The sequence below is a fragment of the Parasteatoda tepidariorum genome, chromosome 9, assembly GCF_043381705.1.
Source record: "Parasteatoda tepidariorum isolate YZ-2023 chromosome 9, CAS_Ptep_4.0, whole genome shotgun sequence".
Lineage (NCBI taxonomy): Eukaryota > Metazoa > Arthropoda > Arachnida > Araneae > Theridiidae > Parasteatoda > Parasteatoda tepidariorum.
Genome location: NC_092212.1, coordinates 48335416 through 48350494, shown reverse-complemented (window position 1 = coordinate 48350494; position 15079 = coordinate 48335416). Strand labels below are relative to the sequence as shown.

The window sequence follows — 15079 nt, the reverse complement described above, 5'->3', positions numbered from 1 at the left end:
TATATATATATATATATACAACGATTTCTCTTGTAGTGAAACAAGCAGGAACTGATTGTAGATCAAGTTACAGGTGATTTTCAACTGATGAGTATTCTTTAATGCTACTAAGCAATTTCTAGTAAATTAAAGCGAAATATTTTACTGTGTAACAGTAATGCTGGAAAAAAGTCAGGTTTTAAGAAAATTATCGTCCTCTATTAAAGAGAACAATAAAGTTACTGGTATTCATTTTATCATCGGATAAGTTAATAATTCTTCAGTTCATGCTTAGTTATTTTTCGCTAATTTTGCAATTAAAGGAGAAGAAATTCTCAGATTTCTTAAGTAGAACACCGAAAACCAAACATTTCTTTCTCCTTCTATGTGAGATGCGTCATTTTTGTTTAGTATCAGTTACATACTGATAATGATAGAACTAATCATTTACAAAAACAAGATATTTTTTGATCAGATACGTATAAATCTTTTACGAATTTAGAGTAAAATTATGAGGTAAAGTTTCTGTTGTTTTTATTAAAGCCATTTCACTCTTAAGCCTTTCGTGTTACAAGTACCGTATTTAGCCGGTATAAATATAATTATAAATAAATATTCACATAAAATGTGAATTCTTCGCGAGGTAGTGCATCGTTTAATTTCGTCGCCACAGGGAAGCCAACTGCAGTAACTAAATGTTTAATAAGCGTGTCTTTAACACGATACGGTTGATACCGTTAGCATTTATAAAATTGCAATTAATTACCTTTAAAATAATAACATATTTAGCATCTTTTCATTATCATTACTTTTAATAATGTTATAAAAATATTATAAATCTTCGGATTCATATAGGAGGTAATTACAAATTCATAGACTGATTGCAAGTAAAACATAATTTGAATGCAACTCAACAAAACATTTTATTTCCTGCTAATTTACGCAGTTGTCGAAGGCAGATGAATATTTCAGTTCGCGAGAAAATATTTTGGAGCTAAATTCAAAGTAATTATTCCTCTAGATTGCATTCAAAAAAATTTAAATGTATCAACAAAAAAAAAAAACACTCTGACTTAAAAATTTCAAACATAACAAAAAATTTGTAATTTTCGTCAAGATATTTAGAGAAAGGTTTACGTGAAAACTATAAAGGACTCAAACTTTTGAAAATATTTATGTTTACAATAAGTATTTATTTTATTTTATTACTGTCTATGAACAATCGATAAATTTTTGTGTTGCGACCGTCAACGATCAACATTACAGTCATTTAATTTTGAATCCAGCCAAAAAAGACAATGGAACTGCAGGAACAAGCATTTGGACAAACTTGTCTCCCTGATGGACTTTTTCATGGAACTAACCTGTATTACACAGAGAGAAAAACCACAAGAACTTCTTTCGGTTAGCGTGAAGGCAAGGGGATACTAATGCATAATATGCGTCCCTTAGGATAATTTTACGCTAGCATTACAGTCGTTGAAAGCCGGAAACAAAACTCACAGCAACCACTCATCTCTGGGATTTGAACCTGGGTCACGTCGGTGTTTTAGAAATAGAGTTGAGTGAGCACTCTACTTCCTAATACATTAGGTGCCAGAGCCTGTGCTAGGGGCAGGGAACTGTCCTTGCATCAGAAAGGTCCTGGGTTCGAATCCCGGCCAAGGCATGGATGTTTTTTTCTCTCTGTGTGTGTTCTATGTCCTTTCTCTTTTGTGTTTGAATGTGACCCGCCCTATAAACGGGTTGTGGTTGAGTGAATGGCGTGGTAGAAGTCGAATTCCTGGCCATAGATGGCGCCACTGAAAAACAGGAACAATCGCACCCCCACTGTCTAAAACAGGCATACGACAAAAAAAATACATTAGGTATCTGTACTTTGATAGTGTAGTTGTTGTTTTAGTTAATTTACGTCGCACTAGAGCTGCACAATGGGCTATTGGCGACGGTCTGGGGCTTGGCTATTGTAGTTAGTGTGACAGGTTAATATATGGAAATATCCCCTAAAATTAGTGAAACAGAAAAATTTACATTATAAATCTAGCTAAAATTCTTTTCCACTCCGGAAAATTAGTTTATCATCACCTGTGGCAGAATAATCAACAGGTCTTGGTAACTTCCAGTGGCTATCATCACACTGAAAACAAAACATGGGAAGAAACTCAACAGGGTATATCTTGTAGCCACTACCCCCTGGCAAACCTCTACAAGTTTTCTTTTATAAATGTATGCAAGTTTGAAATCCACAATAGTAGGCGCAGCAAATCACAGAAGGAAAATATCCCCTCTACTCATATTTTGGTGTGTAAAGTCAACCATGATTAATGACATTTAAGTATTATCTTCAGAATNTTATACCCCGTTACCATAGTCACGGCTACGGGTGCAGACAAATGGCTAGGGAAGTTCTTACTTTAGACAAACTATACAAGATTTCATGTTTTAAAATGGTTACCATCTACAGATTAAGTATCTAAGATAATAGTTTTTTTAGGAGGTTTACTAAATGTTACACTTTCGAAAATGTTACACTTTCGAATACTGAATATAAAAAAAAATTCATAAAAAATAAATGTACTTCTATGTACTAAATACTGTTAATTATTATTCTAGTATTAAATAAAAGTATGTTTCTTTTCTTTCTTTTCTTTTTCATTTATTTCTCAAATTGTCAGTTGTGATTAATATATTCTGAATTTATATCCGGAATTATTATCCTGAATTTATTTCCTATTATTCCATGATTCCTATTCATAAATTATACTACGAAGCACATTTCTACCTTAAATGTTTGTTTGTTTCTCATTTATCTCTCAAATTGTCAGTTTTGGTTAATATTCTGAATTTATGACCAGAATTAATATCCCGAATTTATTTCCCATTATTCCATGATTCTTATTCATAAATTACACTACAAAACACATTTCCTCGTGATTTTTTTTTTTAAATATTATAATGTAATGATTTTGCTACAATATTTTTTTATCATTCTATTTAGTTAATTATGCTTAATATCATGCACTTTTCTAATAGGTTACTTATATTTTACATATTTAGGATGCCATAGTACTGCAGCTTCGACTTTATTTAAAGATCTTATAGCTACTGAAGATGCACCCGCTGTAGAATTATTAAAATCATCTGGGGCAATAATATTGGCTACCACGAACTCTGCTGAAAGTGGATTAGGATTGGATACAACAAATATTCTCTACGGAAAGACTTTAAATCCGTATGACTGTAATCGAACACCTGGTGGGAGTTCGGGTAAGTATTCATTTAAGTTTTCTTGTGCGTGGAATTCCAGCAAATGAAAACTGACTTTCAAATAAGGGAAATGAATTGAATCTTATGTCCGCTTAATTATATATCAAGGCTGTCCTTAATTCTTGAGTGAATGTCTTTTTAAACAAAACAAAAAGATTTACTTACATATTTATGGTGTTGCTGGGTGGCGCAGTTGGTTTGTCGTCGGCCTTCTGAGCCCAAGTTTGTGAGTTCGATCCCCGGCCCAGACACCAGATTTTCGGGATGCAGAAAATCCTCAGCGGCCATGTTGTATAATTATGCGGCATGTAAAAGATCCCTGGAGTGCCTTATTGTCTCTTGGCATTTCCGGTAAAATTAGATTCCTAGTGTTAGCATCCAAATAGAGTCTCGGTGCTGCCATCTAGTGTGGCAGAAACTAGACGTCCAAATTAACATGACCAACGGTATCTCACCAATTGTGGTGGTCCTGAGAGAGTGGATGCCACATCTGGAGAACGCACTAGGTCTGCTGATCGGCAAGACCGATTGTGCAGCTTATTGGAAATAAAAAAAATATTTATGGTTCTCTTCAATAGATAATTCTTTTAAGTCATGAATTGAAATAAAAATTTAACTTCCTAGTTACCAATAAACTTTTAATATGATTGGAGACTTTCCTGCAAAAAATTCTTTAAAACCTCACTAGGGCAAATGAAAGTATAAATACAGTAAGAAATGTGAAGAAGAAAAAAAAGAACATTCTGCCAATTGGCAACAGTGTGGCATTTTAGGGATAGCATTTAATTGTCTACTCTGACATTTACTAAGTCATAGTAGACAATTGAAGATATTCCTTTTACGAAAATGTATTGTTAGAGTATAAGAAACGAAATAGATTAATGCAAATGTTGAAGCTTCATCATACTCATATGTGGTAGTTATCTTAGCATCAGCCCCGAGAGAGGCTCGAACTAATTCATCTGAGTAGGAATGTATAATAAATCGCCGAAGCGCAATTGAATGGTGAAAGTTAGGGTTCAGTAACACTTACTGAGAGAAAATGAAAATAAAATAGCGAAATTAAACTAACAAATTTAAGAGAGAGAAGAGGTTTTTGTGGCAGACTGCCCTGCCTCGCCACCCCCCGAGACATTACCCCCGAGTTTCGCAGGCACACAGTAGCCACATAGCCTCAGAGAAATAGGAAAAATACATGATAATAAATGCGCAAAAATATGTAGGTGAATATCGAGTGAAAAATTATATACAAGTATTTACAACTATTTACAAAATTTACGTTACAGTACCCGATCGGATAGGAAAAAGGCGGTTACCGGGCTATATTTTATATTGTCTTTTATGAGCTCATAATCAAAGTTTTTAAAGTTGTTGCACGTATCACATGAGAGAGCACCTCTGAAGAAATTTGTACATAGTTCAGCTATATGTTCATCTATTTTGTTGATTTTTAAATCTTTTCTTATATCTTTCATACTCATGGATTTGGGGGCTCCAGTGATGTATCTGAGAAATTTATTTTGAGTACTCTCTAGTTTCTTCTTTTGAGTAGCAGTGGCTATGCTCCATGCAGGGGCTGCATATCTGATGATCGGACGAATGCATTGAAAGTATAGCGTTCGTTTTGCTTTGAGTGCAAGTTTTGAGTTATAATTTAAAATCGACTTCAGGGCTCGATAGACCCCTTGTGCTTTGCTAATAATATTATCAATATGGGAATTCCAGATTAAAGTACTAGTAATGGTGACGACTAGGTAGGTGGCCTTTCGAACTAGTGGTATTGTATCATTGAATAGAGTAATATTTGGATAAATAACTTTCTTTTTACTTTGTTTTCTAATAATTAGTAGTGAAGATTTGGTGGTGTTAATGGCTAGGTTCTATTTTGTGCAGCAGTCTTCGATATGAGGTATCATAAAGCTTCATCAATGTTCAGACATTAACTCTCTTGTATCAGTTCGAAAATTTAACTTGTTTGAAACTGATTTAAATGAGTCTGTAGATTGCTACCAAGTTTGTTGAACTAAGTACAAAGCAGCCGTTTTTTATCTTACAAAAGGGAAACTAGGGAAGTGTGACTCGCCAATTTAGAAATAAACTAGTGGGATGTATGCCTTATGAGGAATAATTTCAGTTGGCAACATTCGTTTCGGCCCATAGAAGGTCCTGTGAGAGATAAAAAATCATTCAATTTATAGAAAAATCGGTATTTTATTACTTCAATGCAGACTATTAGTTATTGCAATTGTCTCATACTCCAATAAATTTGTAATTAATTGGTTAATTAATTAATTTGCTGATTAATAAATTAATTAGCAAATTAATTAATTGATTTGCAATTACATATACTTCAATTAATTTAGAAAACTTTTTGAAAATTTTTTTTTAAAAATTTGATGTCAATTTTTTTAAAAATTAACCTAGCAGGTTTTTCTGAAAACTACAGATAGATAAAATTTTCGAAATCAATTTTGACAATAAATATGCATTATATAGTACGTGAAAGCGCCACAAAATTAATTGGAGTATGAGATAATTACAATAACTAATAGTCTGCATTGAAGTAAAAAAATACCGATTTTTCAATGTATTGAATTATTTTTTATCTCTCACAGAACCTTCTATGGGCAGAAACGAATGTTGCCCCTGAAATTATTCCTCATAAGGCATACATCCCACTAGTTTATTTCAAAATTGGCGAGTCACACTTCCCTAGTTTCACTTGTTAGTGCTTTCCAACAGATAAAGTAGAACTTCTCTTGAGTAAAATTGTTATTAACTAAAGCTTTCTTTTCAAAAGGCTTTAGTTATTTAACTGCAGTTAATTAATTTAGTTAGTTAAAATTTAAACAAATTTTGACCATTTGATTTTGATCATCAGAATATACTCTCAGAAATAAAAAAATATTTAGAAGCTAAAAATATTTAAGAATAAATAAAATTTAGATTAATTCTGATACACAAATATTAATTTTGCTATACAGATAGCAAAATATATATTGGAACTGAATTATGTAAACATGTTTAGATTGCAAAAGAATACTAGTGAATACGAAAAAAAAAATGAAAATGAAACAACAAATATTCAAAAACTAAACAACAAACATTCAAAATCTGAACATCAGAATGAATAGAATTAAATAAGCAACAGAATATGATTACGTGGTTGCTTGTTAGCTTAGACAACAATTTGGGGTTTTAAACCTGTTACAGAGATACACGTAAAGCAAGTGTAAGATTAAGTCGATTTCGATTTATTAAAGAATTTATAATGAAGAATGAAGTGTGGAGTTCAAACAATTTTAATGATAAAGTTTTTGTTAATACGAATTTAACCCTTTTGAAGGCCGTGGTAAGTATACTTACCACCATGTTTTACCACTTTTTATTTAGGTTTCCATTTTTCAATAACTTCAGCTTTCTTGAAGTGAGTTTGAATGAAATTGGTAACCATTTGTCACTTTTAAAAAACGTGTAAAAGTTATAAAATACAGAATTCCTTTTGAAGTTTGCAGCATTTAAGGAATTTACTTTATAAATAAAGAAAAATAAAAGTCAGTAAGCTCCTAATAGGTAATGTTAAATATATTTACCTTCAAAAAAATGGCATTTTTATAAACTAAATGAGTTTTTTTTTATATCAATTACTGTTCTTAAAACAATTTCAATTCCAAAAATACTTTAATTTACCTTTACTAGAAATAAAGGGCCCATTAAAGGGTTAAGTAATTTTTGCAATGAAAAAAAAAAAGAATATTTTGTTAAAAGCAACGCAGTTTTTACCTTAGAGTAATTTACATAAAATAGAATTCAAAATATAAATGTAAAACTTTGAAAGAAAAAAAAACAACATGAAGCTTTACGTCCTGCTCACTCCGCACACCCATCTCCTATAATTCTTTCTCATCCATCATCGTATCCCCCCCCCCTTCACCCAGTCCCTATTTTTTTTTCTTTCTCAAAATATACAATTATTGTAGTTTTATGTTTGAACATTTCGTCAATAAGTCAATCGTAATGAAGTAAATAGCTATCTGGATTTTAAAAATAATCCATATGACTTTTAAAAAAAGTACCTAAAATATACGGAACTGAATAAACAGAAATAAGGAGGAAGTAATTTTACTCGTTAACAAGACATGTATCAATAGAACAATTCAAATAGCAATTTTTATCTCTTTTCATCTAGTTCTTCCAAATCTTAAAAATTTTTAGATAAATGGTAAAATTAATATCGGCCAATTTAAAACTTCTTTCTATTTACTTTTATTACTTTTGACATCAACTGAATCACGAGATAACAAAATAAAGATAACTAGTGAGAGATAAGAGCCTGTTTCCACAGTCCAAGTTCTTGAATCCGAGAAAATGGAGGAATTTCTCTGTCCAAGAAATTGGATGAGTCGTCGAATCTATCCAAGTTTTTGAATGTCACCGATTGGTCGGAAGAAAAACTTGCGCATGCGCATTGTTCATTTTCAACATTATAAAATCATACTTAAATATGTTTAAAATAACTAAATAAATTCATAATAACACAAATAAACCGTAGCAGATAAATTTATTTGGATTAAAATATATGAAAACAGACAACAAAATGACGTAATCTGATGCCTGCTTGTTGACGTCACAAAACCTAAGACGCTGATTGGTTGAGGGAGAAAAAACTTGGATGGAAAGTAGAACATGCTTTACTATCGTCCAAGGACTTGGACCAAGTACTTGGATGATCGTTTACTCGATCCAAGCTCAAAGCAAAGCAAGTCTCCATCAATATCAATAAATCTTCGTCCAAGAACTTGGATCGTCTAAACAGGCCTTAAATAAATTTTCCCACACCAATGGATAAATAGTCGCTAATTAATACTACAATTCACAAGTTTTTTTTTTGCCATAAGCAGTTAATAACTCTCAAACTAACTATCAAATGTTGCTTTTTTTATTTTATTATATTCTTTGTAAAATTTCTTTAACCCTTCATAATTTTAAATTTGAAACTTTTATGTTTTTCACATCAAAGCAAAATGTAACGCAAAATTATGAAAAAAAAGCAATTTAAATTTTAAATATTTTTATCAAAATTTGGAATTTTGAAAAAATTTATTTAAACACATCCTATATCGGAGGGTCCTTTTTCTGTGGGTCATGGAGTGATCCTTATAGTATTTCTTATTACACGTTTAAAAGCTAATAATTTTCGAACTAATTATTGAATATTTATTTTTTTTATACACACCTTTATATTTTCCAAATTTTTAGTTACAATAGATTTTTCGCAGCAAAATAAAATGCAAGACTATTTTTTAATATAGAATAAATATTTTTCTTACGATATATTGAATAAAATCCATTAAATTCGTTAGCATTTGTAATGTTTGTAACATAAATGTTAATAATGTGTGAATCAAACATGATACTTAAAATGTTCTTATTATTCATTTAACACTAGGAGGCGAAAGTGCACTCATAAGTTCCGCTGGCTCTGTAATTGGACTAGGAAATGATCTATTAGGAAGTGTGCGAATTCCAGCATGTTTCACAGGTTTATTTGCTCATAAGCCATCTAGAGGTAATCTATACTAATAAAAGGAGGATTTTGTGTGTCTCTCTTATGACCCCAGAACTGTTCGTGAGCGTTTTGCAGGTCCGTTGACGAAATTCCAGGTTCTTGAATTTGGAAAGTGGGTGAAAGAGACAATTTTAGCTCCCGAACCTAAAACGCGTTCGCAAATTTTAACTAAATCGTATTGGAGAGGTGATATTTTTTAATTGGTTTCTATTTGTTCCATGCTGAATAGCCATTAATGTAAATCATTAATCTGAAAAAAGAGTTTATCACACGTTCTTTAATATTTAAATATGATTTATTCGTTACGTTAGATAAACTCAAGTATGCGTGGACAACATCACCAAATTAGTATTCCTAAAATTATCTGAAATCACGTTTTTATTTTGCTTTCAATAATGATTTAAAATGATGTTTTTTATAAAATTAAATTATTTAAAACCAATAATAAATAAGATATGTGGTTAAAATAAAAATTAATGGCGTCATAATGCTAATTCGTTTAAAGGGAAAGTAAGAAAAGAAAAATCGCCATACTATTACACGAATGCCAAGTGCTCCGCTTTCTGCAAAAGTTTTAATAAATTGGTGGTGAATTAAATAATAAAACTTGCAGAATAAGGATAATCACGTATTCTCTTTGAAGTTGTATTTCATATGATTCTTTGATTTTTTGATGTGTAGTGGTAGAAACTACACATCCAATTGCACAGAAATACTGAACTACAAAAAACTTAAATTTCGTTTTTCGTTAAACTTTTTTTACAAATTTTTTTTTAAATAGGTGAAAGCTGGCATCTCTGCTATGAATGACGCCAATGATGCTTGATTAATTTCGGTTACAGGTTCGAATTAAAATATAAAAAAATTTGGTACGGACTAAGAAGTAAAATTAATGGAGAAATGATGTGTATTCATTTAGAGGACCCGCGAATAATCGCTCTATTAATGTTGACGACCATGATGCTTAATTAATTTTGGTAATAGGCACTACTAGTATTTGGGTTATTAATGCAGTTTTAATATAAATACTGTTTAATTAGTTTTTTTTTGCTGCCGCTTGAAAGTAATAAGTACCGAGTAAAATTACTTAATAGTGGTAACTTTTTGACTGTCATGATTTGGCCTCGAGCAATAGCATCATGCCAAGTGATACTGAATACAGTTAATCTTTATTTTGATGGGATGAACTGCTAAGTACCTAATATATTAATGTTAAGTATATTAATGTTGTATAGTATATAATTATCCTAATATATTAATGTCTAAGTATATTAATGATGACGCCCATGATGCGTAATTAGTTTTGGTAATAGGCACTACTGGTATTTTGGTTACTAACTCAGTTTTAATACAAATACCGTTTAATTAGTTTTTTTTTGCTGCAGTTTGAAAGTAATAAGTACCGGCTAAAATTACTTAATAGTGGTAACTTTTTGACTGTCATGATTTGGCCTCGAGCAATTGCATCATGCCAAGTGATACTGAATACTGTTAATCTTTATTTTAATGGGATGAACTACTAAGTACCTGTTTTGCTTCCTCTAACAACGTAAAGCAATCAAGAAACCAATAAATAATAATGAATAAAAAAGAATAAAATTATTTTTTCTCTATTAATTGAGCCGGTATATATCACTAAGTTTTAGTTATGGTTCCGCAATGTAGTTCAGAACTATTTTATAGATAAATTATTTTTCACCCCTTTCGAGAAACTCCCTACGAAAGTTCGCAGCACTATATGCGATAAAAAAAAATCCGAATTAAGTTATTGCAAATCAGTAAAAAATTGCTTGATATAAATAATATAATACGGTTGTCGGGAAGGTCTTAATATTGAAAAATAACGCTAACAATGAACTAAATAATTTATTCATTCTTGAAGAAAAATAAGTAGAAGCATGGGTACTACATGGGCCTTTTTAAAAAAAAAAAATACTAATACATATTATCAGAGCCCCAGATGACCAAATATAATTTATTTAACAGCAAAATTTATATCCTTAAATGTGTTTCTCGTTCTTAAAAAATTATTTTGAAAACGTTTCTTGTACCATAATGATTCAGTAACTCAATTACATGCATAAATACTTGGCATTTATTTAGTAAGTCCGGGGCTTAAAAGCCGTATTTGTAATTACTACACAAACCTGTATATGCATGCGTAACAAAAAAAATAATCAGAATGAAACCTCATCATCATCATAGTTGGCCAGACAGCCCAATGTGAGCCACTGCCTTCCTCTGAAGATTTCTCCATGACGACTTCCGATTTATCATTGATCTCCAATTTTTTTCATTAGTTGCGAGATAATCAGACTCCACTGAGTCAGCCCATCTTAACCGCGGCCTTCCCCGCTTTCCTTTTCCAGTGGGTCTAAAAAGCAGTATCTTTTTTACTGTGTTGTCGTCACTCATTTGAATCACGTGGGCGATCCAATTCATTCTATTTATTTTTATGTATTTAATAATATCAGGCTATTTATAAACCTATTTGATTCAAATGATTGCTAAATTGAAGGAATTTAGAATTGCTTTGATGGAGCCGTGGTGGCTCAGGGGATAGAGCAATCGCCTTCCAATGATGTCACCTAGGTTCAAATTCCTGAGAAGACAGGTTGATACGAATTTCTCTCTCGGCTCGAATTGACCACAATACTGACATATCTTCAGTGGTAGATGGATCATAGGTTGGAATCCCGTTGCCCTTAAGCTAGTAATGAATGGTTTCGTGATTCTCCTATCCATGTAACGTAAATGCGGGTTAGGACCTATATGCTTAATCCAGGAGTACCTTCGTCTTCTGGATTGGGTTCAAATGTGTTAAACTGTGAATTTTAAAATTAACAGTCGTAAACTCAAAATTGTCAACGTAGATTCTTCAACGCCGGTTGCAAAATAAAATTTCTTTGATGATTTAATTTCACATTTTGAATATTTTTGGCAGACCACTGGGATTTCTGTACTGAGGGTATACTTAAAGAATTTTAATATCATTTAAATTTCTTTATAAGTTAATTGACAGTATTTAAAATTTTAGGTTTGGTCCCAAATCAAGGATGTTTTCCCACTGCAACAGAAGGAGTTTCGCCGTACCTTGCAAGTGGTCCATTATGCAGGTATGCTGAAGATCTCGCAACTATGATGGAAGTTCTCACATCAAAGAACGATAAAAGAATGAAATTTAATAAACCCGTAAGAATTTTTTTAAAACGCATAAATGCTCTGCTTCAAAAACAATGTTCTATGCAAGGTAATTAAGTGCTGCGATAACAGACTAGAGTTTAGTTAAAATCACAAAGATTGATAATTGCCCGCAACCCAATGCTGGAAATTCTATACACGATGCTAGTCGCGCCTTCGTCTTCAGAACTGACTGTACGTGCGAATTTGAAATCATACTTTCAGCCGAATAAAATTTCTTAACACATTGCTGACCGGCAACTTTTCTGAAAAATACTCCGTGTGCCCGGCTATTGTTTTGAAAGCGAATGTGGAAGTAAAACAAAGTAAATAAACTTTAAAACATTTTAATTTTTGGTGCCGTATGATATAAAGTTAACAATCACCTACGTGTAATGGTACACCACAAGTTTTGAAATTATATCCGGTTTCGTAAAGTTATATTAAATTGGTATAGAATTAAATAGTAAAACTTGAAAAGTAAGGAAAATTACGCCCACTTTTTAAAATAGTCACCGCGAGATCACTGCTAACGAAAACACGAGTTAACACGTGACCGGTCAGCAATGTGTTAATTTAGTGTTAATTTTAAGTTTTCTGATAATTATTGTTAAAAATTTCAATAAAAAATAGACCCAGAAATTGCTGTTTTATTGTTGTTTAATGATTTGATGATAAGTTGATGAGCTCGTCTATTTAAACCTTAAATCGTGAAACAGCCGCTCATATAGCTCTTTTATGCAATTTACGGCAGCAGTTACTAGAAAAAGCAAAATTAACTAGGTTGCTACTATTTGGAAAAGAAGTTTAAGTGATAAGAAAATTGAGAATAGTATGGATATGTGTTAAGAGCCATTATTCTGAACTTCAGACAATGTATGATAGACGTATTTTCGATTGGCTTGAATTTTTTTATTTGAAGCAGGAAATGAAAACGAATATTGCGCACGTTTGAAATTTAAGTATGTTTTGAGGGGTTTATCTACACCCCTAAAATTATGTTTTGCTATAATATTAATATATCGTTACCCAGTTATGGATATGAACTCGTTTCCATGGGGCATTGTCGTTTTTTAGAGTTACGCTCTGTTAAATGAGTGAAAATTCGGTTTGGGGGATTTTCTGCCCTGAAAATCTTAGTTATTTAAACAGCAACCCAATAATTTCTTTACTAAATATTGAAGTTGACTATTGGGACAAACTGTGCGATTCACCATTTTCCTAAGTTATTGATGCTTTTATCAGATATAGCCAATCAAAATCTTAAAGAATGCAAAATCTGCTTTCTTTTTCAAATTAGTTTTTCTTAAAACATCCTTCTCTCTCTCTCTCTCTCTCTCAAAAAAAAAAAAAAAAAAAAAAAAAAAAAAAAAAAAAAAANAAAAAAAAAAAAAAAAAAAGATATTCCTTCTTTTATGGTAAATGTATCTACTAACACGTGCAAAAGAAAAATCAGGAAAAAAATAAAAATTTTAGGAGCTCAAAATTGCAAAGTATTCATTTTTCATAACCTACTTCAATATAAAGAAAGATCAGGCCAATAATCATTCAAGAGGAATACATTTAAATTTTATATCAATTGAATTGGTTAATAAATCTTTGTTAACGGATTAAAGCTTTTTGGAATCTTTCATTTGATTTTAATTTTACTATTTGTTTATTACCAAAAAATGAAAAATAATCGAAGCCATCGTGGGTTTCGTGATCAAAACGAGCAAGGGACATGCCTTTCTATTCATTAAATATCTATTTATCATACACATTCATATTTAATCTAACAAATAAATATTTTTCATGTAGTTTATTTTTCTTATCAAATATTGCTCAAAGAATAAAATCAAATAATAAAATATTGCTTATACGTTTGTTTTGTACATGTAGTTGAAAATTATTACAGGTAGCTTTTGAGATATTTTTTCTTTATAGTTTTAATTGAATATTTTACTCATTTTGATTGATTTAAGTACTGTCTGTGTTTAAAATTTAATACGTCTAAATTTCATTTTTGCACAGGTGGATTTCAAGAAGATGAAGATTTATTATCAAACGAAAGTTTATCATCCATTGGTGGAAACTTTAGATAAAGAAATTTTGAATTACATAATGACAGTTAGTATAATTAAGATACAATATATCCTAATTCAGTATGATGGTTTTCAAAATGTTTTAATAGGAAAACAGTTGAGGTTAAAAAGGATTATTCTAATCCCAAATTAATGTAACTGGGCATAAATTGCCCCCTCCCAAATTCTTAATTTTCAGTTCAAAATACTTTCAATAATTTCCGCTATAAGTACTAAATGTGAAAATAAAAGAAAAATAATTGAAATTACATCATAATTTTTTAAAATTTTTAAAAATTTGTTAATTTGCAACATTTTCTCTCCTTTTTTCTCTCACAAATTTTTGAAAACAGTTAATCTAATTTAGGATACCCGCACATTATTCATCAAAGAAGAAGGGCTCGTATGAGTCTTATGTAATGCAGTATAATTAACGAATAAACAATACATAAAGTACAGAACCAATTTGAATGCAGATTGCCTTTAAATTTTAGAAAAAGAAGGAAATAAGGGGTTTTAACACGCGTTTAAATAGATCAGCTTTCATTCAATAAATTTTCGATTAAATTTTTATTATATTAAATTTAATTAATTTATAAATATAAAATGTGTCTATAAGCTAGGGATGCTTGATGAAATATGTAGAATCGAAGACAATTAATTTCTTTAACTCATTTTTGTCCGATAAACTCATTTATTAGAAAGAAAAAAATATAACAATTTTAATATCTTTACGCATTTTCTAACTAGAAATTAGATCAAATAACAAAATTTTTTTTTTAAATGTAGTAGCATCTATATTATATAAAACGCTAATACGTACGTATGTATGTATGTATGTATCAATAAAACCGATGATATTTCTTTTCTCGCGCTGGTAACAGTTTTCATTTTTAATTGATTGGATTCGGCGCGCAAGAGCACGTAGTGAGCAACCAGATAACATTAACCAGAGTGAGCATTATCAGGTTGTTCAATTCAGATTCATGCACTAAAAACATGACAATATTTAATTTAAACT

General features: G+C 30.9%; 1 protein-coding gene across 1 annotated transcript in view; it reads left to right on the top strand.

Moving 5' to 3' along the window:
• The window catches only part of LOC107455516 (fatty-acid amide hydrolase 2-A-like), a 33047-nt gene that overhangs the window by 10336 nt on the left and 7632 nt on the right, over positions 1-15079 (top strand). Inside the window, exons 5-8 of the mRNA XM_043050736.2 lie at positions 3037-3246; positions 8696-8815; positions 11853-12007; positions 14009-14104. Of these exons, the coding sequence (XP_042906670.1) occupies positions 3037-3246; positions 8696-8815; positions 11853-12007; positions 14009-14104 (581 nt within the window). The remainder of the gene's footprint in view (positions 1-3036; positions 3247-8695; positions 8816-11852; positions 12008-14008; positions 14105-15079) is intronic.